The 23,723-nt window shown below is 40.5% G+C and overlaps 5 protein-coding genes across 8 annotated transcripts; 3 read left to right on the top strand and 2 right to left on the bottom strand.

The window, feature by feature from the left end:
* Positions 1–1,906: 1,906 nt before the first annotated feature.
* Positions 1,907–5,106, top strand: LOC115671641 (uncharacterized). Of its 3 annotated transcripts, none has more exons than XM_056313250.1 (4): positions 1,907–1,925; positions 2,177–2,518; positions 2,794–3,162; positions 4,185–5,106. In XM_056313250.1, exons 2-4 carry the CDS (start codon positions 2,195–2,197, stop codon positions 4,806–4,808), a joined length of 1,317 nt encoding a protein of 438 aa, XP_056169225.1. In that variant the 5' UTR covers positions 1,907–1,925; positions 2,177–2,194; the 3' UTR covers positions 4,809–5,106. The 3 variants fall into 3 exon arrangements, with proteins under 3 accessions (XP_056169225.1, XP_056169224.1, XP_030449125.1); XM_056313249.1 differs by lacking the exon at positions 1,907–1,925 and adding an exon at positions 2,014–2,032; XM_030593265.2 differs by lacking the exon at positions 1,907–1,925 and having other exon boundaries at positions 2,115–2,518.
* On the bottom strand, positions 5,055–9,668 carry LOC115671656 (uncharacterized). 2 transcript variants are annotated; one of them, XM_056313252.1, is made up of 6 exons: positions 9,479–9,668; positions 9,212–9,344; positions 7,686–7,930; positions 5,983–6,154; positions 5,438–5,482; positions 5,055–5,406 (listed from the first exon to the last, which is right to left on the bottom strand). In XM_056313252.1, exons 1-6 carry the CDS (start codon positions 9,592–9,594, stop codon positions 5,275–5,277), a joined length of 843 nt encoding a protein of 280 aa, XP_056169227.1. In that variant the 5' UTR covers positions 9,595–9,668; the 3' UTR covers positions 5,055–5,274. The 2 variants fall into 2 exon arrangements, with proteins under 2 accessions (XP_056169227.1, XP_030449135.1); XM_030593275.2 differs by having other exon boundaries at positions 5,055–5,482; positions 9,479–9,665.
* A 3,225-nt stretch (positions 9,669–12,893) lies between these two features.
* LOC115694606 (uncharacterized) lies at positions 12,894–15,498 on the top strand. Its single transcript, XM_030621726.2, has 2 exons — positions 12,894–13,664; positions 15,027–15,498. Exons 1-2 carry the CDS (start codon positions 13,121–13,123, stop codon positions 15,218–15,220), a joined length of 738 nt encoding a protein of 245 aa, XP_030477586.1. The 5' UTR covers positions 12,894–13,120; the 3' UTR covers positions 15,221–15,498.
* Positions 15,499–17,041: 1,543 nt separating this feature from the next.
* On the bottom strand, positions 17,042–20,556 carry LOC115661840 (iron-sulfur assembly protein IscA-like 1, mitochondrial). Its single transcript, XM_030584067.2, has 3 exons — positions 20,267–20,556; positions 17,883–18,000; positions 17,042–17,403 (listed from the first exon to the last, which is right to left on the bottom strand). Exons 1-3 carry the CDS (start codon positions 20,463–20,465, stop codon positions 17,298–17,300), a joined length of 423 nt encoding a protein of 140 aa, XP_030439927.1. The 5' UTR covers positions 20,466–20,556; the 3' UTR covers positions 17,042–17,297.
* A 514-nt stretch (positions 20,557–21,070) lies between these two features.
* On the top strand, positions 21,071–23,630 carry LOC115694412 (pentatricopeptide repeat-containing protein At4g02750-like). The gene has a single exon (XM_030621571.2). It carries the CDS (start codon positions 21,448–21,450, stop codon positions 22,954–22,956), a length of 1,509 nt encoding a protein of 502 aa, XP_030477431.1. The 5' UTR covers positions 21,071–21,447; the 3' UTR covers positions 22,957–23,630.
* The last annotated feature ends 93 nt before the right edge of the window (positions 23,631–23,723 follow it).

The following is a 23,723-nucleotide window of genomic DNA, read 5'->3' as shown; positions in this document are numbered from 1 at the left end:
TTATAGGAAAAGTCGGGTTTTCGTAAGGAACTCCCCGTAAAAAGTCTCTCTCGAGATAAGCGTTTCGAGTCACCCTCCTAAAAACGACCGCTTGATTTTCATCTCCTCCTATAACCTCATGTCATAATCAAAACTGCTGTCCTTTTTCGAGAAAATATTCGATTTTCAATGAAGTGATTACACGTATCGTGGCATGGTTACTAATCGAAAAGCTGCGAAACATCGATTAGGAGAAACGAACTCTGCGCCATCTCGAGACCCTCGTTTTGAGGAATCTATCTTTGCTAAAAAATGCAAGTTGATTTGGTATATATTTTATGATTCTTCAAAATTTCATATTTTTGATCGGCGAAATCCAATTTGTACAAGCACAGCTAGTGAAATTGTAATCTTGCGTTATTAATTAATTCTTATTATATGTATAGCTTAAGCCACACCTTTTTAGTTAAACTGAACATGTCCTCCACCACACAAGTATTCACTGAAACATTAAACATATCTGCCTTTTATTGAATAACACAATGAATGGCTGTTGGCCTAAATAAACAAAAGGTTAGTATCACCAAAAACTCCCAAACTAGTACATTTGTGATAATTTTTCGTCATATTAATCCAATAAATAATGAAAAACACGAAAGTAAATAGAAGTACCACATTTAGCACGAGAGAATCATACAATCAAAAAAAGAATAAATATATTGTTTCTAAACTTAGGTGGAGTGAGGAAATTAGAAAGGCATGTTCAATAATTTTTTTTTGCTAGATGTTTATGTTTATTAAAACTTATGTTTGGCTATATATAAATGTTGATTACATATTATATCGGTCAAATTACTTAAAACAATAGGGCAAAAAAGCTAATCGAAGTGTGAAAATAGTTATGAATAATAAAGACTATCAAGTCTCAAACCTCTCATTTGTTTTTTTGGAATATTTCGTGATAAAGTTTTTTGATTTCTAGTGAACATATTTTCTTTTTTTTTGTAAAAAAAAAAAACCTCTCATCTAGAAGGTCTTTGTTCAATTCGACTTTTGGAAATTTCTATCATGGACACTTTAGAATCCCTTTATCAATGTGAATACCCTAATTTGACTTACCCACGCCAAAACGGAAACAGTAATTTCGATTTTTAGAAATTAAGGAAAGATTTATATGACATTAAGCTAAGGAAAGATATGAAAAGAGATACCTTCCATTTAGTGCGATGTAGTAGTAGGGAAAAGTAAATGATCTCCATTTATAGGATAGATTTTTTTTTTTGGTCGGACTCGGATAGATTAATTAATTGAGAAGATCGAATGCGAGAATTCACGTTACAAGATGATCGAAAATCCGTACTACCCTGCCACCGAGCCCCCGGGGAAATTAATTCTAATACTAGTACTTGCTCAATGGAACCAAAGCCAGATAGAATAAAAAAACAGGTTAATACCACGAAAACCCCCAAATTGGTAAATCCGTGACATTTATCGCGGGTTTACCAATTTATGATTTTTCGTGGTATTAATCTAATTTAACGAAATGTAAGGTGTATCGGTTTAGGGATCTTTGTGGTCAAAAAATTAATTATGAGTAAACTTGTCATATATATACCGATTTGAGATTTTTCGTAGTATTAACCCTTAGATGAATTTGTGAACCAGCAAAATAGATTGGTTCGGAAAAAATAAAATAGAATAGATTGGTAGGACATGAACCTGTTTAACAGTTTCAGGTTCACATGAACTTGGAATTTTCCGGGCCTCGAATTAAATTAAGCTCGTATATCATTCAATATTCCATATCTTTGACTAATCTTAATTAATCAATCCATTAATTAGAGATAGAGAGAGAGAAAGAGAGAGAATTAAGCTGCGTCTGCAAAGAAGGGCGTGCCAACACGACACAAACAAAAGCCCTGCACGTTCGGGGAGGGCCATGGTCGGTTGGTGCAATTCTTCTCTCTCTCTCTCTCTCTCTCTCTCTCTCTCTCTCTCTCTCTCTTTGCCTCACCATCTTCTTCTTCTCACTGTAACACCCCCCCACAACCCGGTCTCTCTCTCTCTATCTCTCTCTCTCTCTCTCTCTCCTTATTCACTCTGCAATTCCTCTCTCTCACTACCCACAAACCCAATCTCTCTCTCTCTCTCTCTCTCTCTCTCTCTCTCTCTCTCTCTCTCTCTCTCTCTGTGTCAGGTTGACTCGGTGTTGCTGATGAGGAAGCTGTGCCCGAACTACGACCGGCAGGACGGGCTCGAGACGGTGCTCGAGGTCCCGATCCCGGAGGAGATGTTCGCCCCCGCGAGCAAGCCCTCCAGCAGGTCGTGGGCCCACATGAAGTCCTGGATGCGCCCCTCGGGCCACGACAAGCCCTCCCCGGCGCTGACCGCCCTCTTCGGCGGTGGCCGGAGCGCGGAGGTCCAGCTCCTCCTCGGCGTCGTCGGCGCCCCGCTGGTCCCTCTCCCCATAAGCCGCCGCCCACCACACCACGACGGCGCCGCCCCCCCCATCGCCGCCGACATCAAGGATCACCCCATCGTGAGTGGAACCGATTTCCCCACCCCTACCCCTACCCCCCGTTAAAGATCGAGTTTTTATTCAGAAGGTTTGGGCGCTTCATCTTGTCAGCGCGATCGAGCGAAGAAAAGGAACGCGTCGAATTACAAGTCTAAGAACAGAAATTTGACGTGAAATTTCGTATGATATATAAAATTACTAAAAACCATGTTAGCGTTCTACGGGTCATTGTGTTATACCAGGCGAGCGGTATGTTTGATTTCCGAGTTTCTTCTCCATGTCTCCAAACTGGTCAGGAAGCATCCATGGCGAAGTACATAGTGCAGCAGTACGTGGCGGCGTCGGGCGGCGAGCAGGCGCTGGGCGCGGTGGAGAGCATGTACGCCATGGGGAAAGTGAGGATGGCGGTGTCGGAGATGTGCTCCGGCGAGGAGGGCAAGTCGAAGCCGGCGGTGGCCACGGTGAAGAGCATGCGGCATGGGGCCGGGGAGCTGGGCGGGTTCGTGCTGTGGCAGAAGAGGCCGGAGCTGTGGTGCCTCGAGCTGGTGGTCTACGGCTACAAGATCAGCGCCGGCAGCGACGGCAAGGTGGCGTGGCGGCAGACGCCGTGGCACCACTCCCACGCCTCCCGCGGGCCGCCCCGCCCTCTCCGCCGGTTCTTGCAGGTATCACCACCGCACGCTCTTTCAATTCCCTCCTTAGACGACTTTTCAAATGGCACTATGCAAATGTTACTCTAAAATGGTGAAAACAAAACCAAAGTTGTTTTGGGAGGTCCAATTACTCGTAGAACGGTTTTTTATTTCTCTTTTGTTTGGTTTTATTTCGCGTCAAACATACTTAAAAAGGGTGTAATTTCTTGCTGTTGAACTTGATACATTTAAAGATAGGACGACGATTTCTCTAAGATTTAGATAAAAAGATAACCCGAGGGCGCAAATCAATTCGAAAATATGATCTACAATTCAAAATGGTACTTTTGGATTTGTCAAGATATTAGGGCAGATTTCAATTTCCTTAGATGCTTTAATGTTAAACTTGTGCAAGAAGTGTCAAGATCTTTTTTCGCATCCTAGGACTTTTATTAGGAGCATCTAATTAGATTTTTGGGAATCACCCATATCGTTTCTTTTGGCTCGATTCGACTTTGGTGAAACTTGGAACGCTGGAAACGGTGCGTTTGGTATTTTTAGCCTTTTGACCAGAGGGATCTGCCAAATTACGGCGTGACTCATGCGCAATTTTTTGGCCCTTCCATTGGGAAATTGTGGCATAGAGCCCCAGCGTTGACTTAGATTCTCTTTTAACCAAGATAGAAGTCAAATCTTCTTCACGATTCACCGAAACAATCTCGCAGATATTTCATGAAAAAAGGGGAAGAATAAAGAAAAATCATCATAAGTCAAGGGTCTAGGGTCAAACCTTCTGGCAAGTCTTGAAAGCCGCGAAGTGCGAATTTTCCGACCAACCACCTTGTTGGGTTCATATTAGGCTTTGGAAATTGCACGTCTGAAAGCCTTAAAGCGTGCCCCATTGATCCCAATGTAGGATCCAATTCCTGCCTAACCAGCAAAGTTTTGGTCCTGGTTTCACCAGATTTGTTCTAATGATAATGTCAAGGTCTCCTGGTAAAACTACACATTGAATTGGACTAGTTGCTGAGAGAACACTTGAAAATTATGAGCAGGGTCTCGATCCGAGGGCCACTTCGGACTTGTTCTCCAACTCGGTCTGCATCGGCGAGAAGGCGATCAACAACGAAGACTGCTTCGTCCTCAAGCTCGAAGCCGAGCCGTCTACGCTGAGGGCCAGGAGCAGCAGCAACGTCGAGATAATCCGGCACACGCTGTGGGGCTACTTCAGCCAGAGGACCGGCCTCTTGGTCCAGTTGGAAGACTCTCACCTCCTAAGGATCAAGTCGTCGAGCTCCGAGAGCGTCTTCTGGGAGACCACCATGGAGTCTCTGATCCAGGACTACCGGACCATTGACGGTATAAACATCGCTCACGCCGGGAGGACGTCGGTGTCCTTGTTTAGGTTCGGCGAGAACTCGGAGAGCCATTCCAGGACGCGGATGGAAGAGGTCTGGGCCATCGAGGAGGTGGACTTCAACATCAAGGGGTTGTCGATGGACTGTTTCTTGCCTCCGGCTGATCTTAAGAAGGAGGAGGACGCATGCGGGGTCGTGCCCAGCTATGCCCGAGTCCCGTTCAATGTTCGGTCGAGCTCTATGAAGATGAGTGCTTCGAAAGTCGTCGCTTTGGACATAATCGACGACTCGTACAATATTGAAGGAGATGAAGGGCTGTAAATTGAACTTCGTTCAATCCTCCAACATCTTTTTGTAAATACACGGACGATCGCCGCGCGTCGCCTCGCGCGCAGAGCAGAGTTATATAGGTCAAAATATTCCAAGTTAAAAGCGACGAAATGGTGTATACCACGATTTTCATCCCATGTCATTGCTTTCTTTGAATTCATTCTATAGAAATAGATACTCTCTGACACTTGCGTCCTATAAAATGTTGGGCAGATAAGCCTTTGTACGCAAAAGAGATTCCTGGCGACGGAGTTGATAATATATATAGATGATTGGGCCTTTTCCTTGACACTATTGCTTGAATTTGTGACAGTACATGCATTTCTTCGTTCGCCAGAAAAGATAGAATACATTTCTTCAACCTCAATCCAATAGCAATTTGCTTGCATTACAGATATATAAACAAGACCCTCGAAATGGTTGACACTGCTATTTTGGTTTCTGCCGCCATCTCCGGCTAACGCCGCATTGCACGCCCCTTCGGTGGTTCAGGCTTTCTTGGCATCCCGTAGAATCGAGATGAGCTGTTCCACTGTTTGCGAGATGAAACTAACATCTGGAAGATGGAAACCAGCAAAATATTCATCCTCAGAAAATTCCACTCTTTTCAATGTGCTCTTGTAGCTTTCGGCTGCTGATCTCGGGTGACCCCTTGCAATGGATATCTGCAATGGCAGAAGGAATTTCTCTGAGTGACGAGGCACAAAGTACGTGCTCATACTTTACCAAAAATCTACAGGAAATTCAATTAACCCTCTCTGTACTTCGACGAAACTCTATTAGCACTGACCATTTTCAAAATGTTATGGGCTACACAACTACATTTGAAGTACGAGGGGTTTCAATCGGATTTCACTAAAATACAAGAGGTGTCCGCAGAAGTAGCACATGGGGATAAGAGTTAATCAATTGTAATAAAGCAGGACTTAAAGAGTATTGAGACAACTTTCGATTAATCTACATGGCAAGATGTAATGTCCTATTCGATATTTCAAGACAACACTCACAACTCAGAAGGCTTAGATTAGATCTTGGATGTTAGCAAATCCAGAAGTAATATTCTTAGTTTCTATCAAACTGTGGGACTGAATCCAAAATTAGCTAATGGCAGAAAATTGCGTGCGTATGTTTCTGCGTGTGAGACAGAGAGAAAGAGAGGACTTACATAATGTTTTTCTCCCAAATCGAGGAGCCAAAACTTCCAGTGCGGCGAAGATGTTCCGTCAATTTTAACATTTATGTTTGTCCAACCAGTGTGGTGAAACTCGACTCTATCCAACCCACATGCCAATCCACTGCCAATGGCTTTGACATATGCTTCCTTCAAGCACCAATATCTGTCGAAGTCACGATCTGACTATTACCAGTAGGGAAGCTGTTGAAAACTCCTGATGCTACGCCAAATGCAATGCAATGCAAATGAATATCACTACATCCACAGGGAAACTGTTACTAGTCTAGAGATCACCATAGATATTTCATTCGTTATAGTTCCTGGGTCTTTCCTCGAGTCCTATCTTACAAATTCCTTCTTGAAGTTCGTTATCCAAATAGGTCGACTTAAGTTGGTTAGGGTCCTCATTGTAACAATGAACACAGAAATTCTCTAATAGCTAAACTCCCACCCAACTTATCATGTTATGGGAGCAAGAGACTCCGTGTTCTCTTCCTCGCATCCCCCTCTTTATGAGTAGAGGTTTGAACTGCACATATCTTTGGTGAACTGCCTTGCGCATGAAGGGGAAGTTCGACAGATATATGAGTTCCGCAATGTTCCACAATAACTTCAGTTTTTTAAGTATTTGTGATGTCATGTGATTTATCAATCATGATAAAGACCGAGAACTTCAAAAAATTGAAGTCCAAATGCTGAGGTCTACAAATAGTCTACTTATAAATGATCCGACACTTCTGAAAAATGTGAACCTAAAAAAGATGCCATTTTCCTTCTGATGATGCAATCAATGAACTTCACTAACTCGAAGATGAAAGGAAAATATTTCTTTTAGGGGTGATGGGCCAACTTGAGAGGCCTTAAATACAAAGAGAGACAAAAGGGTTCACCTAGACCATGCCAAAAACCACTGCAAGCAGTGCTATGGAATGGAGTACATGAAGGATACACGCACAGCAATAGACGCAGAGGAAAAGAAGCCAAAAGCAGAAGAAAGGGTATCCTCTAAATACTGCCAATCTCCATTGTCACCACACACTATCGATTTACAACCAATCCTCCTTAAAGTGTTACTATGAAAAGTAACTGGATGATTCGTCTATACAAATCTTACCTGGTATTGGCTATGAGAACAGATAGTAACCTTCATAGTCCATAATTTGAAGTTAAAAGAAGAGTGGAGCAAGTGACTACTCACTTTTCGATCAGTTGTTCCACACCAAATTAGCACCCAAACTGATAATAATCAGACAACCAGTTGACATTTTCTGCTCGCTGTAAAAATATTAGCAGCAAATCCTGGATCTCCAATAGGGCACAGATATATTCAAGCTCGCTATTAGACACAACTGGTAGTAAACATTATGCCCTATGTACGTGCTATCAACTGCATCTCTAAGACATGATTCAAAGATACCATTGACACTGTGTATCCTCACTGTAAGGGGAAGGGAAGGCCGTAAAAAGATAGTGTTTTACTGTTCTTATTTGTCAATAATAAGTCGCAGAGACCATCATCCCTGTCAATCCCATTTTATATTGTCTGAATTGTCTAAGAGAGGCACAAGAAGAGCGCAAGGCCTGATTTTGAGCGATAAATGTCTGAGAAATTACGAGTAAACACCTTTGAACCACAGACGAAGAGGACGATTGAATGAGTTATCCTGATTATTATAGGTAGAGGACAACACTACCTGTAAAATTCAACCAAAATTTGTTCTTCATTGCCTGCACCTATTATAAAATTCCACTCCAATCTTGAGAAATATGATGAGAAGTTTTGAATGAATTCAGTAACCGTTTCTTTCCACGGAATAGTGCAAGAAACAACATCCAACCCCACAAGGCATAGTGGTTCTGATGCTATTGCCACATAATCACCATGATGGGAGACATTAAAATTGAAATTGGGAAACTCCGTGACATCTTTATCACGTTCCTTGAAAAGAAAAGGCAAACAAGGAAACAGCAGAGCATGTTAACATTTTGGAAAAAAAATGAAAAGATCACTGGAAAACTATAACACTTCACACAGGATAGGCAGCTATAAAAAACATCAAACCAAATGGGATCTCATGGCAAGAGAAAATTGACTACCCACAATACATTTACCTAGACAAATGCATCTCCCAAATAATCATCGGCTTTCAGCATGCTCATGATTGCATTACGACGAATCCCAACATATTAAGGCATCTATAATTCCAAATCCAGTTTTGTTTTCGAACAGATGCAACTCTCACATTGCTAAATTCTGAAAAACAGGAAAAACAGATGTCCATCACTTGCTTAGCTATAGACAAGTTTCTCTAATCAACCTTTGCTCTAAGTTGTTAGAAGCACCCAATACAAAACATCTTGGATGTTAGTCCTCTCACGTTAATCTATCACCTATGGTAAGCAAATAATCTGGACGAGAGTAGAACAATAGTGATGCAACTACACAAGCACACAATGCACATCTCAAAATGTTGAAATTTACGCCAGGTGAATGAATAAATTTCCAACCATCCAAATTCCGAAGACATCCCCTTTCAACCATTTTTTAGAGGAAAACTCCCTTTTTGACCATGTTTCAGAAGCAACTAATGGATAAATATGAAAGATTGAAAAGTATAGACTCTTACCAATATCCACAGGCCAAAAACAAGTTAAGAGTTCAACAAGCTTTTTTGTCCCAGAAAGGCACAACTAACAAAACGTGCATAGAAAAGAGCCCCCTGTAGAAACAAGTTCAACCAAGCCCAGAAAGAAAAAGTCATCCTCAATCCTCACCTGTTGAAGTAGCATTTCAACCAAAATTTTTCCGTATCTTCTCCTTTTTGATCTTGAAAAACAAATTAATAGATAGGTCTTAACCATTACCACTACAACTAATTCAATACTCATGACTTGACATGGAGAGAGGACATGAGAGAAGCTCCAAATCGAATTTTTCTCTTTGTAATAAACTATTTCCAGAATAGACGCCGGTATGTGTTTTCTTTCATATAACGTGTCGACAACATTGTACAAGCTTGCCGCGCTGATGACATTTGACAAAACAAAGAAAATCCTCGGCCTTTGACAAATGTTAGTTTTGCGCAGAAATCACCCTACCAGTTAAGTTTGCTCACACGTAAACCGAACGATCAAAATTACTGAAACCCAAAATTAGAACCACACAAAATAACCGAAGAAAAGAAAACTGAGGTACAGTCAGGAACAACTGCAATCATACCAGATATGGTTTGCCTTCCAAGGTGCGTTTGATGCTAATTTGCTCGTATGGGATTCCCAGCACTTGATGCAACAGAGCATACTGAAGCAGCCGACTGACCAATGCCCTCTTCCTATCCTCGCTTTTAACGAATCTACCCACGTAAAGAAAAAAGATCAAAAAGCCATTTTGATGTTCTCTTTCGGTTCTGCATCACTCTCCTCTTGGACCCAATTGACCCCAGCGACCAAAGATGAAGAATACCAACTCGAGAGAGCGAGAAAGAACCTGAGGATTGAGGAGCGTTGAGAAGGAGGGAAGAGAGAGAGGGCCAAAGAGAAGTCTTGGGAAGATGGGCACCACTTTGATGTGTTCACCAACCATCTGCGAACTCCCTCCTCCATTGATGGACCTTCACTTTCTGGATAGTGGATACTCGTCTGCTGTCATTACATTGATTTCTACGGTAGATTTTAGCCTGTTAATTAGTTATTGTATTACATTTGATTCTTAATTTGGAGTTCAATTCTTTTATTGATATCTTAATATTCTTATTAGATAGTTTTTTTTAGGATTAATATCGCAAAGAATCCTAAACTATCATCATCTACACCAAAATTCCTCACTTTTTCTATATCCCCACAATCAATAATCTACATCCACTGAGATATCAATAGCCAAACCTTTTTTTATTACCAAAACCCTTGAATTATGCCCACTAAGTAGAGGTGGTAAAATGGATCTAAAATTCATTTTTAACTTATATTTGAGTAGGCTGGGTCACTGATAAGTCGCCTAAAATTTTACAAACAGGTAGAATTGGGTGCGAAAAATAAATGTCTGTATTCATATGTATTCTAATGGGTTAATAACGTACCGTTAACATATAAATTCATATGTGAACCTAAAAAAGATGCCATTTTCCTTCTGATTATGCAATCAACGATTCACTAACTCGATGATGAAACGAAAAGGTTTCTTTTAAAGGTGAGAGGCCTTAATTACATAGAGAGACAAAAGTGTTCACCTAGACCATGCCAAAAACCACTGCCAGCAGAGCTATGGAATAAAGTACATGAACGATACACGCAAAGCAACAGACGCAGAGGTAAAGAAGCCAAGAGCAGAAGAAAGGGTATCCTCTAAATACAGCCAATCTCCATTGTCACCACACACTATCCATTTACAGCCAATCCTCCTTAAAGTGTTACTATGAAAAAGTAACTGGATGATTCGTTCATACAAATCTTACCTGGTATTGGCTATGAGAACAGATAGTAACCTTCATGGTCCACAATTTGAAGTTAAAAGAAGAGCGAAGCAAGTGACTACTCACTTTTCGATCAGTTGTTCCACACCAAATTAGCACACAAACTGATAATGATCGGACGACCAGTATACACAAGGCACGATTTTATATTGTCTAAATTGTCAATCACATTTTATATTGTCTAAATTGTCTAATAGAGGCACAAGAAGAGCACAAGGCACGATTTTGAGCGATAAATGTAAAAAAATTACAAGTATACACCTTTGAACCACAGATGAAGAGGGCGATTGAATGAGTTGTCTTGATTATTATAGGAAGAGGACAACACTAACCGTAAAATTCAACCAAAATTTGTTCTTCATTGCCTGCACCTATTATAAAATCCCACTCCAATCTTGATAAATATGATGAGAAGTTTTGAATGAATTCGGTAACCATTTCTTTCCACGGAATAGTGCAAGAAACAATATCCAACCCCACAAGGCATAGTGGTTCTGATGCTATTGCCACATAATCACCATGATGGGAGACATTAAAATTGAAATTGAGAAACTCCGAGACATCTTTATCACATTCCTTGAGAAGAAAAGGCAAAAGGGAAACAGCAGAGCATGTTAACATTTTGGAAGGTCACTGAAAAGATTACTGGGAAACCATAACGCTTCACACAGGATAGGCAGTTATACAAAACATCAAACCAAAACGGAGCTCATGGCAAGAGAAAATCAACTACCCACGATACATTTACCTAGATAAATGCATCTCCCAAATAATCATCGGCTTTCAGCATGCCCATGATTGCATTACAACGAATCCCATCATATTAAGGCATCTATAATTCCAAATCCAGTTTTGTTTTCCACATATGCAACTCTCACATAGCTAAATTCTGAAAAGCAGATGTCCATCACTTGCTTAGCTATGGACAAGTTTCTCTAATCAACCTTTGCTCTAAGTTGTTAGAAGCACCCACATAAAAAACATCTTGCGTGTTAGTCCTCTCACGTTAATCTATCATTTATGGTAAGCAAATAATCTGCAAGAGAGTAGAACAATGGCGATGCAACTACACAAGCACACAATGCACATCTCGAAATGTTGAAATTTACGCCAGATGAATGAATATAATTCCAACCATCCAAAGACATCCCCTTTCAACCATGTTTTTGAGGAAAACTCCCCATTTGACCATGTTTTAGAAGCAACTAATGGATGAATATGAAAGATTGAAATGCATAGACTCTTACCAATATCCACAAGCCAAAAACAAGTTAAGAGTTCAACAAGCTTTTTTGTCCCAGACAGGCACAACTAAGAAAACGTGCATAGAAAAGAGCCCCCTGTATAAACAAGTTCAACCAAGCCCAGAAAGAAAAGCCATCCTCAATCCTCACCTGTTTCGACCAAAAGTTCCTCACCTGTTGAAGTAGCATTTCAACCAAAATTTTTCGGTTCTTTTCGTTTTGATCTTAAAAAAAAATTAATAGATAGGTCTTAACCATTACCACTACAACTAATTCAATACTCATGACTCGACATAGAGGGAGGACATGAGAGAAGCTCACAAAATTTTACAAACAGGTAGAATTGGGTGCGAAAAATAAATGTCTGAATTCATATGTATTCTAATTGGTTAATAACGTATCGATTTCAAACTTAATACGAGCAAATAGAACCATTCACCCAAACCATATGCCAAAAATAAATGTCTAAATTCGTATTGTACCATTTTTGAATTTTTGGTGGTCAAAAAATTAGTTATAGGTAAATTTGTTACGGGTGTATCAGCTTGGAATTTTTCGTGGTATTAACCTTATCTGAAAAAGTGCATTAACTTATCTGTAGATAATCGTACTTATATTAATTTAAATATTATTCCTAATCGTTTACATAGATAAAAATTTCTAGCTTTTGTATTTCGTGTTTTCTTAACTCCATTTAGTTACATTTGCAAGTTAATAAATTAAAATAAGGGGAACATCAACTTGTACAACTCTAAATGAGGTTCTAGTTTTTCCAATTATAGTGATCATAAACACACACATATAGGTCTATAACAAAAAGGTTATGAAAAAAATCTCCATATCTTTTATCTATTCGTGAATGGATTAAAATGAAAAGACATTCTAAAATATGAGTAATAACATAATTGATTTGACTTAGCTATCAAAAGTTAAAGAGTTAGATTGAACAAATCGAAAGTTTAATAATTAGATCGAACATTCAGGAATAGTTCAAGGATTATATTGTTCATATTAAAAGTTCAAATACGACATTATACAATGGGCTAAGGTTTAGAGATTATTAGTTGCCGTTTTCCCGTTTCTTTATCAGATCACGAAACTTTTTTTGGGGGCCGGATCGTAGAGACTTCCGGCTCGTTTTGCGACAAGTTTCGGTTGAAACGTCGGTCCGGTTCGACTTCCGGTTAAGCTTCATATGACACAACGAATGCAAGAAAACGCGAAGTCGTGTTCACGCCGTCAAATGGTCGTGTCGAACGCATCGAATTCCTTCGTTCTTCCGAATCTTTTCTCTCTTACTTTTCTTCAAGATCATTCATCTTGCATACACCCTTCAGCCCAGAAGAAAGAATCCGCGCTTGAATTTTTGTTAAGCACTAGCATAGCAGTTCGATTCTTGTTTGGAAGAGACTTGTTATGGGAGTGGGCATATCGTTCTTGATTGGGTTGAAGGCCACGGCGTTGTTCCTGTTCTTCGCATACCTCAGGAGCTCTGGCTTCGAATTGCTGTCCCTGCCGTTCTTGTACGCGTCCCTTGTGTCGCTGCTCGTCTCGCTCGCTTCGCACCCGTCCATCAACCTCCCTCTGCTTCTGGGCAAGAACCCAGATGGGTCTTTCCCCGTCTGGTCGGTCGTCATCTTCAGTCCTTACCTGTACTTCGTCAGGGGTTTCTCCGCGGTCAGGCGGCTGAGGAGCGGGGAGGCCCCGTACAGCGAGATCTGCGAGGGGGTGTTTGTTGGTGGGTGGCCTTCTTCGCTCGATAAGTTGCCTCCCGGCGACCCTGCGATCGTGGACTGCACTTGCGAGCTTCCGCGGCGGCCGGAGCTGCGCGGGCACGCGTATTTCTGCGTCCCGACTTGGGATACGCGGTCGCCGGGGCCAGGGGAGATCGAGTCCGCAGTGAAGTGGGCTTGTAGGAAGAGGGGACTGAACAGGCCTGTGTTCATTCATTGTGCCTATGGTATGGATGAGAAAAGATATTTTTGTTGAGCATTCGGTGTTGATCATGATTTATGTGCATGTCTAGGAGTGATATATGTTCAACTTTGTCAGAAAGCTTGTTGTGGGTAGTGTAGGATCAATTATCTATCTTTTTATATCCCAGGATTCAAATTCTAACAATAGGCACTCCGCTGTCGTAGAAGTGTTTTAACTGCATGAAGCTTGATCAACGAGTAACTGTGTAACACAGCTGATGTTCATATTCTCAATCAATTTCTTTGTTACTTACTCTCCTCAAGTGATTGGGATTTTGAAACTAGTGTGACATGTATTGAACCTTCAAGTAAATGTATGATATCAAGTGGCTATCTCCTCGGTTTATTCTCTTGATTTGTGAGCTGTCTATTTCTATAATCGCATCAAGCACACTTAGGGTCCTATTTATTAGATCAGATTATTTGAGGATGACACCTTTTTCCTAAGCCGTATCTGTTAAACTTTGCAGTGCTCCTAAGCTCAAGCTGTTTATTTTGTAACATTTAAGTCGATAAATGTTTTGTTCTAAACCAGAAAAAGGTCAATACTAATGTCTAACATCTAAATATTGTGTAAAATTATAGTGGCACTATCTAAAGAAAGAAAAGAAAACGGAACAGTTAATAGTTGTTCTCAGTTCTTATATTTCATGTTATAGAAGTATTGGCAAAAAAATACACATAGAATCATTTGAGCGAAAGATGATATCTCCATGTTGAGATCTAACAACTTGTTAGTAGAATTGCTTGCCTTCTGCAGTTCTGCGTGTACTCTTCAGCAACTATTTGAGTCTAATTGATTACTTAGGGATGCATCAATTAGCATGACACATACTAGAATATGTAGTCAGACACAAGATGAAGAAATGTTAATGCATGATTTGAGTATAGAGGGAAGTTATGGAAATTGGATTTATACATGTCTTGCATCATTATGTCATCGGGCAAAGAGATACAGGATAAATTTTCTTACTAGTGGGATGAGATGATATATTCTATTGGTGCAAGAATATTTGAGACACCAAATTTAGTGATCTTAACGTGTAACATGAGACCTTGATAATGTGGTTGAATTAGTGACATTATGGTGTTAAGCATTACATACTATTGTCACTAGAGGAACATCTAGATTTTGCTATTAAAGAGTTGTTGAGATTGTCCTTCATGGGACAGAGTTCTTCCTTGAACTCAGAATTTTTGTGCCTGACGTTACCGAGGAAGATGATTTTACTAGATGTGCATTGTCTCGTGTGAAGTTCTGTTCATGTTTTTTCTTCTGTTGGCACTTATCAAGCGAAACTATTTGCATCTATTTGAGAAATGTTTTTCTTTAAACTGATCTCCAGGTCATGGAAGGAGTGTGGCGGTATCATGTGCTCTGCTGGTGGCTCTTGGGGTTGCAGAAGACTGGAAAAATGCCGAGAGGATAATCAAGGAAAGACGTCCTTACATTCGGATGAATGGGCTCCACAGGAAGGCACTGGAAGAATGGTCAAAGCACCGGTTGTCTACTCCCAAGAAGACGGAAATTGAGACATAAGATCTGCGCTCTTCTCAGGTGAATCCAATCATTCTTGATCGGACATGTCTGAATACACGGGACAAAATCTTGTTTAGGAGCTTTTTCCAGTTAAATTCGTGCCATCGTAGAGCCTCATCTGTGACAGTTAGCGTTTCTCCAATTGCGTTGGAAATATACTCTCCTATTGTTAGAGCGGATCTGCAACATTATCAACCGGCTCTGTGTTATTTCATGAGTGTTGTCTGGTGCTTACTGTTTTATATGGATGCAATAACAGAGCTTTTGATTTAAGCTAATTCTGACTTGATAAACACGGGAAGTGCCACTGGCATGGCGGCCTAGTGACACGGGGTTGGATTTGGGGGCAGGAACGAGACCTCTGGTTAAACCACTGGAAGTCCCAAAAAAGAGTAACCTACTTGTGAACCGTACATTTGCTCGGGAGCAAGAAGAAACTGAATGCCGTAAAATGGATTCTGAAATCCATTCGGTGAAATTTTAGAGTTAATGGAAAATTTGTGAATGTGCTAGCAATCAAAGCATATAGATACAAATGGTCCAATGGGAGTAAGAATATCTAGGAACATTGGAGCATTTCGTTTCTAAGCAGATTAGCCATAGCTAGTCCGAGAGATGATTGGCCACACTAGGACTAAGACAGGCAAAAGTGTCAAAAAAGTCCTAAACCTTTTGCATTTGTGCCAATTTAGTCCTAAACCTTTTTTTGGTGCTAATTCAGTCCTAAACCTTTTGCATTTGTGTCAATTTAGTCCTAAACCTTTTTTTGATGTCAATTCAGTCCTAAACTTTTTGCATTTGTGCCAATTCAGTCCTAAACTTTTTGCATTTGTGCCAATTCAGTCCTAAACCTTTTTTGCCACTTGAGTCCTAAACCTTTTGCATTGGTGTCAATTCAGTCCTAAACCTTTTGCATTTGTGCCAATTCAGTCCTAAACCTTTTTGAGCTAAATTAACCGGAAGGACTGAATTGGCACAAATGCAAAAAATTTAGGACTGAATTGGCACCAATGCAAAAGGTTTAGGACTGAATTGGCACCAAAAAAAGGTTTAGGACTCAATTGGCACCAATGCAAAAGGTTTAGGACTAAATTGGCACAAATCCAAAAGGTTTAGGACTGAATTGGCACCAAAAAAATGTTTAGGACTCAATTGGCACAAATGCAAAAGGTTTAGGACTGAATTGGCACCAAAAAAAGGTTTAGGACTAAATTAGCACCAGTGCAAAAGGTTTAGGACTTTTTTGACACTTTTCCCGACTAAGACATGGCCTGACTCCTACAGGAGGCAGCAGTGGGAAATTTGCAACAATGGGCAAAATTTGATGGCATCTACCTACCGGTTAGGAATTGCATCGCAGTTATTATGCATTGAAGCAATCCCACTCTCGATTTTGTGCCAGAAGGTAAAGCGGACTTGAGACTTCACAAGCAACACCAATCGTCAAAGCTTGCTAAAGATATACGCGTCCGAGAGCATCGGACATTTTCTCTCCAATAACAAATCTGCATACTCAAATCATATTCTCACTGTTTTTTATGAACGAAGCGTTTGTATGAATCTAAGATTCTGAATCCCATAGCTTATAATGCGAAAAGAACTTGTTTGAATTAAAACACATTTTACTGATCCGTGAAAATGGACCCAAGTTCAGGATTACCCTAATTACCAAGCTAAGTATTGAGAGACAAACAGACATAGGAAGGAAAAAATACAAGGTCTTGTTAACTACATTCAGAAAACACAAGCACAAATGAGAAAATATGAAACTGACCGCATAGCAACAACTCTGCCTGTTATTTACGCTGTGGGAAATACACATCTGTGGGAAACACACATCTGTTCAGGAAGCCAAATATACACAGTATGTTGCCCCAAGACAAAAGATCTTCAGACAAACAAAAAGATTTTGCAACCTTCCCCAAGAAGAAAAGGGAGAAAAGAGGAAGCAATGCTCTTTATTTCGGCCATGATCTAACAAACAAGTGGTTAGCAGAACATTTTCCATTGACAGGGACGATACGTTTTTTCCATGTCCTAGTATATGCTTCAGTCATGACATACATTTGTGACATCCTCAACTGCCTCCACGTTTAGCTGCCTCTGAATTACTCGTCGTCATGAAGGACTCTCCACAGCCGCATTGCCCTTTAGAATTTGGATTGATGAAGATGAATTCAGACCTGCAGAGAAGCTAGTCAACACTGGGAGGCGAGATAAAGTAGTATAAAATCCAAAAAGATCATTACAGACAGAAATGTAACCAAAATTAGATCATATCATCAGTCAACCTAGGGACTAAATCCTTGCAATCAAGGGCATTTTGCAAGCCCTCTATAACTTAACCAACTACACATACAGTTGGACTTTTGCACAAGTATCTGGACACACATCGACTAACACTTGTTCAATGTATCTTCCATCAGACATATAAATTAATGTTAGGTCTAGAACCTAGAAGCAACTTCAACAGACATAATGTGCAAATAAAGTTGCAGCTAAAGTAATTTTCTTTTCCCCGGATAACATCGTATCTAGACTAGAATATAAGTTGTAAATTACGGTGAGTTGAATAAATTTTGGATACTCGTCATATATGGACTATGGAGAAAAAATAATTCTTGTACATGATAGGGGAATAGATGAGATGCACAGCAGTTACCTGAGCTTGTCATCTACAAAGTCCATCTTGGTTCCAATAACATGCATTAGAGCCTTTGGTTCAACCAATATCTTAATGCCCTTGTCTTCAACCAACTCATCGAACTTCCCTTTTGCATCTGAAAATTAGTAGACAAAATTTCCTCCAGTAGACGAGTAATCAATGTATCAGAAAAGAAAAGACAATAGGAGCATCAATCACTAGCTTGAAACTCACAAGGTATGGTTTATCTACTTATTTCCGTGTTTTGGGTCCAGGCATACATGGATAAGAAGGTCTCAATCTGCAATTATTTCCTATCAATGTTTGCTCTGTCTCATTACCTTTCATGAAAGATGGTTAACCTTTACATTTTATCAGTATAAACATAAATTAGCATCCTATACAGAAAACTAAGATGACTAAGAACTTTAGAGGACAACTCTCTGACAGCCCTCTTGCCATATGAGACAGTAAGTTTTCAAACCCTCTCAGATATGAACATAAACATGTGACAATGGCCAGAATTCTTGCCTAATAAACATGACTGAAGAAAGATAAATTTGTTAAAAAAAAATCTAGTCCCTGCTTTTGGATGCTATCACAAAACAGGAGCATAACAAAAATAGACAGATGCAGATGCCTTCATTCTGGAAAAAATCATAGATTTGGACTCTTGTATCTTAACACACAACCAAAACGAAGCAAAAGTTACACTGAGACATTTTGATTCCTGAGAATATTTCATGATTACCTACAACATTAAGGTTTTGTTTTCCACACTGAGCAACATTAATTAAGCCTTTCCAGCTTTTGACCCAGGAATTAAGACTGGTCACCAAATTTACTAAAAAATTTCACAAAGCAAAGCCAAACCCAAACTTAACACCCAGCAACCAAAAACATCATTAACTGTTTATTTTTTATTTTGGTCGAAAATCAACTGTCTAAATTACTAACCAAAGAATTGACCTTTTGTATTTTCTTCAAACAGGACAGACCATTTCTCTTTCCTTTTCTCATTTTTTAGAGATTGCCACAACGCTTTACGTCATACTTAAAATCTCAAGGATTTACTTCTGGAACAGCATTATGAGAAATTCAGAAAATTGAGTAGGAAATGCAGTTGCTCCCAGAGGAATCAATTTTACCCCAAAAAAAAACCACAAGTGATGCACTCAAGTCCAAGCAAGCGCAAAAACCAGGCAAAAATATCACCAAAGAGCATTTATGAAGCCCAACCTTGGGTGTCAAATTGAATGATAAAACCGTACGGACAATAATATCAGAAATTTGACATTTTCTAGACAATTAAGTAAGTTTCAACCACTTCAAATGAGGTCAAGTGATTCCTCTATGAAGTTGCAATATATCAAGTAAAATATCATAGCAGCATGCCTATTCCAATAAAATAAATAGAAATAAGATGCAAATGCAGAAGTTGGATTCATCATCTCGAAAGCTTAATGCACTTTGTTTATTTCTTTTTTATGAGTTAGTAATCCGATGAGGAAATTTAGTACTCTAATGATGGTTTTCCCATGAGAGCTTTATCATCATGTGACAAAGTATTAAAGAACAATGTAAACAACAAACAATGATAGTCATAATAACTTGCCGGTATGTCATTTCAAATTTTAATAGACTTCACTTGAAAACTATGAAATTTCCGCTACTCTGGATTGAAGGGTAAATACCTCATCAGTGTCATCAACAGACTTCTATAAAAAACCACTTACATGATGCAGATACAAATGAGAAGCATGCTTTGGAGAATGCATAGTTGTCGGATCATTATGCAAACGTCATCAGTTTTACCATGTAACTTAGCAAATTGAAACTTTATGCCATTTAACATATCCAATTTCAAGCAACCTGAGCTACCCATTCAACGTACAATCGAACCTCAACCCACACCATATTCCCAACAGGTAATTCCAACATCTTATGGTGATTTCAAACCAACTCGATCTCGAAACAGGGGCATCTAATGACCGTGTCTACCATTATTCAACCACAGACCCTGCAGACGCATTCTTTCTTATTCATCGTGCCATCGTAACCCCCTAAATATTTGTTCTGCAAGTACACACGACCACAGGAATCAAAAAACCCTAGAATTGGTCCCGGCATCTTCTTTCATCCAATTTGATAGACCCCAACATCCACGAAATTCGTAACCTCTTAAAGTCATCCCCGAAATGCATTACTCAATCCACCAAAAAAAAGCAAAGTTAGAGCAAAAGAATTGCGGGACAAGGAGACACAAAGCCTCGTTCTTTGTCGAAAAACCCAACCTTATCCAGATTCCAACGTAAGCAGATCAATTATCGGTAGAAACGATCCGAAAAGGAAAAAATGATCCCCAGGATTTCGGGAAGTACGAGATTGCCGAACGGCTATACCTGCGTAATTGAGGGTATAGGACAGGCCGTTGCAGCCGCGAGCCTTGACGCCGAGCCGGAGGAAAGGGCGCTGGCGCTGCTGCAGGAGCTGGCGGACCCTGGAGGCGGCGGCGTCCGTCAGGGTGAGGACCTGGCGGCGCGCGGCGGAGCCGACCCTCTCCGCGGCCGCGGCCAGCTTCGAGGCCGAAGGAGCTGCCATTTTCCCCCCTTGATGCTCGCGCGCTGACCAGAGAATTCGAGGCGGAGACGACGTTGGGTTCCGACGAGAAACTCGCCGTCTGAATTAAACTTCGGACCAGAAGGTGATCAAATCGCGCACGAGAACGATCACGTGATTGACACGTGCGGCTCTCCTCCACTTCTTCTTTTCTTTTTTCTTTTTTCTTTCTTTTTTTCGTAGAAACCTGTTTTTCTTGGTAAATCTTTGAACTCATTTAACACATCAAAATTTTCGGGCTTTGCAATTCTAAATCCAAAGATAAGAAATGAGTTTATCGACAAATTTACCTTTTAGGCTCCGTTTATCTGACGAAAATAAATGGATTGAATAACATTTTCTTAAAACTAATTGATTGTATCGTTTGAAATAATAAGTTAATGAAAATTATTTCATTATCGATAATAATCGATGTCTAAAAATTTTCATGAATACTCGTTCATTCATTTTATTTAGATAATATAAGTGATTATTATTAAGAAAATATTTTTAAAATTATCTAGTTAACTCGAAAAAATGGGAGATTCATTCCTATCATTTTTATTATGATTTCAATTCAATGAAATGTGAAAAGCATTTCCAATAAAATGGTAGTTTAATGTTTTTGGGGTTCTCACAGAGGTCACTTCTCAATAAAATGATTGTTGCGCGCTCGAGGACTGGAGAAGCTGCTGCTCGCGGACATCGCGAAGCCGCAGGTTGCTCGAACGGCCGATGAACGTCAGTCCGATCCTGCTGCTACCGTTTCGCTGTAATGGCAAATCGATCGAAGGCGCAGTTCAAATTGCAACGAGGTGGTGTTGGTTTGCTCAGAACGAAGGTGACAGATCAAGTTGTGATGTGATGTGATGATATCTTGAGGCGTCGTTTGCTGATATACTCTCCAAGCTGCTCGTTTGCCGTTTAGATTAGGAACCCATGTCCCACCACTTCGAGCCTCTTCAAAACTTTGATTGGCCGAGCAATGCGTGGGCGTTGCTGGTACAGACATTTCTGCTCTCATCGCCAGCTCCGAGCGAGAAGAAGCAGAGAACCCAAGACGTGTTCCTCGGAGGAAACTTCACCGCCGGGAACGAACGAGTGGCAGCGACGCCCGACAACTGTATCAGAAGACGGGGACGTGAGAAGATGGAACATGACCATCACTGCCCACATGCGTGACGGCCAGTGCGAGCTGGCTCTTCGCATCTTTAACTCGATGCCCCATCGGAGTGTCGTCTCGTACAATGCGATGATAACAGGGTACTGGCAGAATGGCCAGTTGGGTCTTGCTAGAGAGATGTTTGATGAAATGCCGGAGAGGGATCTGGTTTCTTGGAATTGTATGATTAGTGGGTACATGAGGAATGGAGATGTTTCTGCTGCTGTCGCATTGTTTCGTCAAATGCCTGCGAGGGATGTTGCTTCTTGGAACGCGATGTTGTCGGGTTATGCCCGAAATGGACTGGTGGATGAGGCGAGAGAGGTCTTTGACGAGATGCCTTGCAAGAATAATATATCTTGGAACTCGTTGCTTGCTGCATTTGTAGAGAATGGTAGGATGGAAGAAGCGCGTAAGCTTTTTGAGTTGAAGACGGATTGGGAGGTGATTCCTTCGAATTATCTGATGGCTGGGTATGTCAAGAGGAGGATGTTGGTTGATGCAAGACAGATTTTTGATCGGATGCCTTTCAAAGATGAAGTTTCCTGGAACACTATGATTGCAGGTTACGCACAGAATGACAAGTTGTCAGAAGCAACAAGATTGTTTGATGCCTCACCAGCTCGGGATGTATTTGCATGGACAGCTTTAATGTCTGGATTTGTGCAAAAGGGAATGATGGATGAAGCAAAACGTATCTTTGATGCAATGCCGGAAAAGAATAGTGTCTCTTGGAATGCTATGATTGCGGGGTATGTGCAATCAAAGGAAATAGACAAAGCGAGACAGTTGTTTGAGGTGATGCCTTGTCAAGACATCACTTCTTGGAATACAATGATCACGGGCTATGCTCAGGGCGGTGACATTTCCAAAGCTAGATGCATGTTTGATCAGATGCCTCAGCATGATTGCATCTCTTGGGCTGCTATTATTTCTGGGTATGCTCAAACTGGGCATTTTGAAGAGGCTTTGCAGCTGCTTCTAGACATGAACAGATATGGAGAATGGCCAAACAGATCAGCTTTGACTTGTTCTTTTAGTTCATGTGCTGAAACTGGAGCCTTGAAATTGGGAAAGCAATTGCATGGATACCTGATAAAGGCAGGATACGAATCTGGATGTTTTGTGGCGAATGCACTTCTTGCAATGTACTGTAAGTGTGGAAATATTGAAGATGCTTACAATGTATTTCATGGTATAGCAGACAAGGATTCTGCCTCATTGAATACCATGGTTGCTGGTTATGCAAGGCATGGACTTTTAAAGGAGGCTTTGATTATTTTTGAGTCAATGAAGGCAGTGGTTATTGAACCAAATGCTGTCCCACCATAAATGATGCCTTCTTTATTCGAGTTTTTAGCTTCACCCTAGTACACCTTACATCTTCAGATGAAAAAGGGTATTACGGTCAATGTCGAATGAACAAGGCTGTTTTTCAAAGTAAAACAAGTTAAAGCGAATTGGTTGACACTACCAGGATTCAAGCTCTTTGGGATACCTAGAATACTTGATGGGGAGCATATAGGGTTGGCTTCTGTTGTGGACCTTACATTGCATCTCTATTTTTGGTTCTTACTTTGTTATCACTTGAACCCGAACCATTACACACTTAAAACTAGAAAAGAACAACAGATCATCCCCTGCCCCCTTCAGACTCGACTCCTGCCATGTTGAATGAGGAGCTGACACACACATTATGTCCCTATTCTTTGTCCTCTAAAAGGATCCTGTTCTTATAGAGGCTACATGGCCTATGAGGGGACACGTTTCTTGATTTCCTGAAAGATGAAAAAATAAGAAGACATTTAGAAAGAGAGGAAGGCTTGAAAGGAGGGGAAGATGAGCCATGAGGTAGCAGTTGATATGTAGAAGATTTATGCTGTTCATTGAGAAATTTTGGAGTAATTTTGAATCCTTTACTATTGTATGGCATGGTCAACCATTCTGATAAGGTAACATGTATATTCTTGGAATTATGATCACTTAAGAGATTTCAAGATTTCTTACTCGCTGAATCTCCTATGGTTCATGACTTGGACAATAGAAAGACAGATTGAGGAGAACAGCACCTGTGGTCTCATTAGCTAAGACAATTCTAC

The sequence above is a fragment of the Syzygium oleosum genome, unplaced genomic scaffold (assembly GCF_021117445.2).
Source record: "Syzygium oleosum isolate NSW1041296 unplaced genomic scaffold, Sole_v2.1 Sole_v2.07, whole genome shotgun sequence".
Classification (NCBI taxonomy): domain Eukaryota; kingdom Viridiplantae; phylum Streptophyta; class Magnoliopsida; order Myrtales; family Myrtaceae; genus Syzygium; species Syzygium oleosum.
The sequence above is the reverse complement of the archived record's forward strand: the minus strand, read 5'-3'. Positions and strand labels throughout refer to the sequence as shown.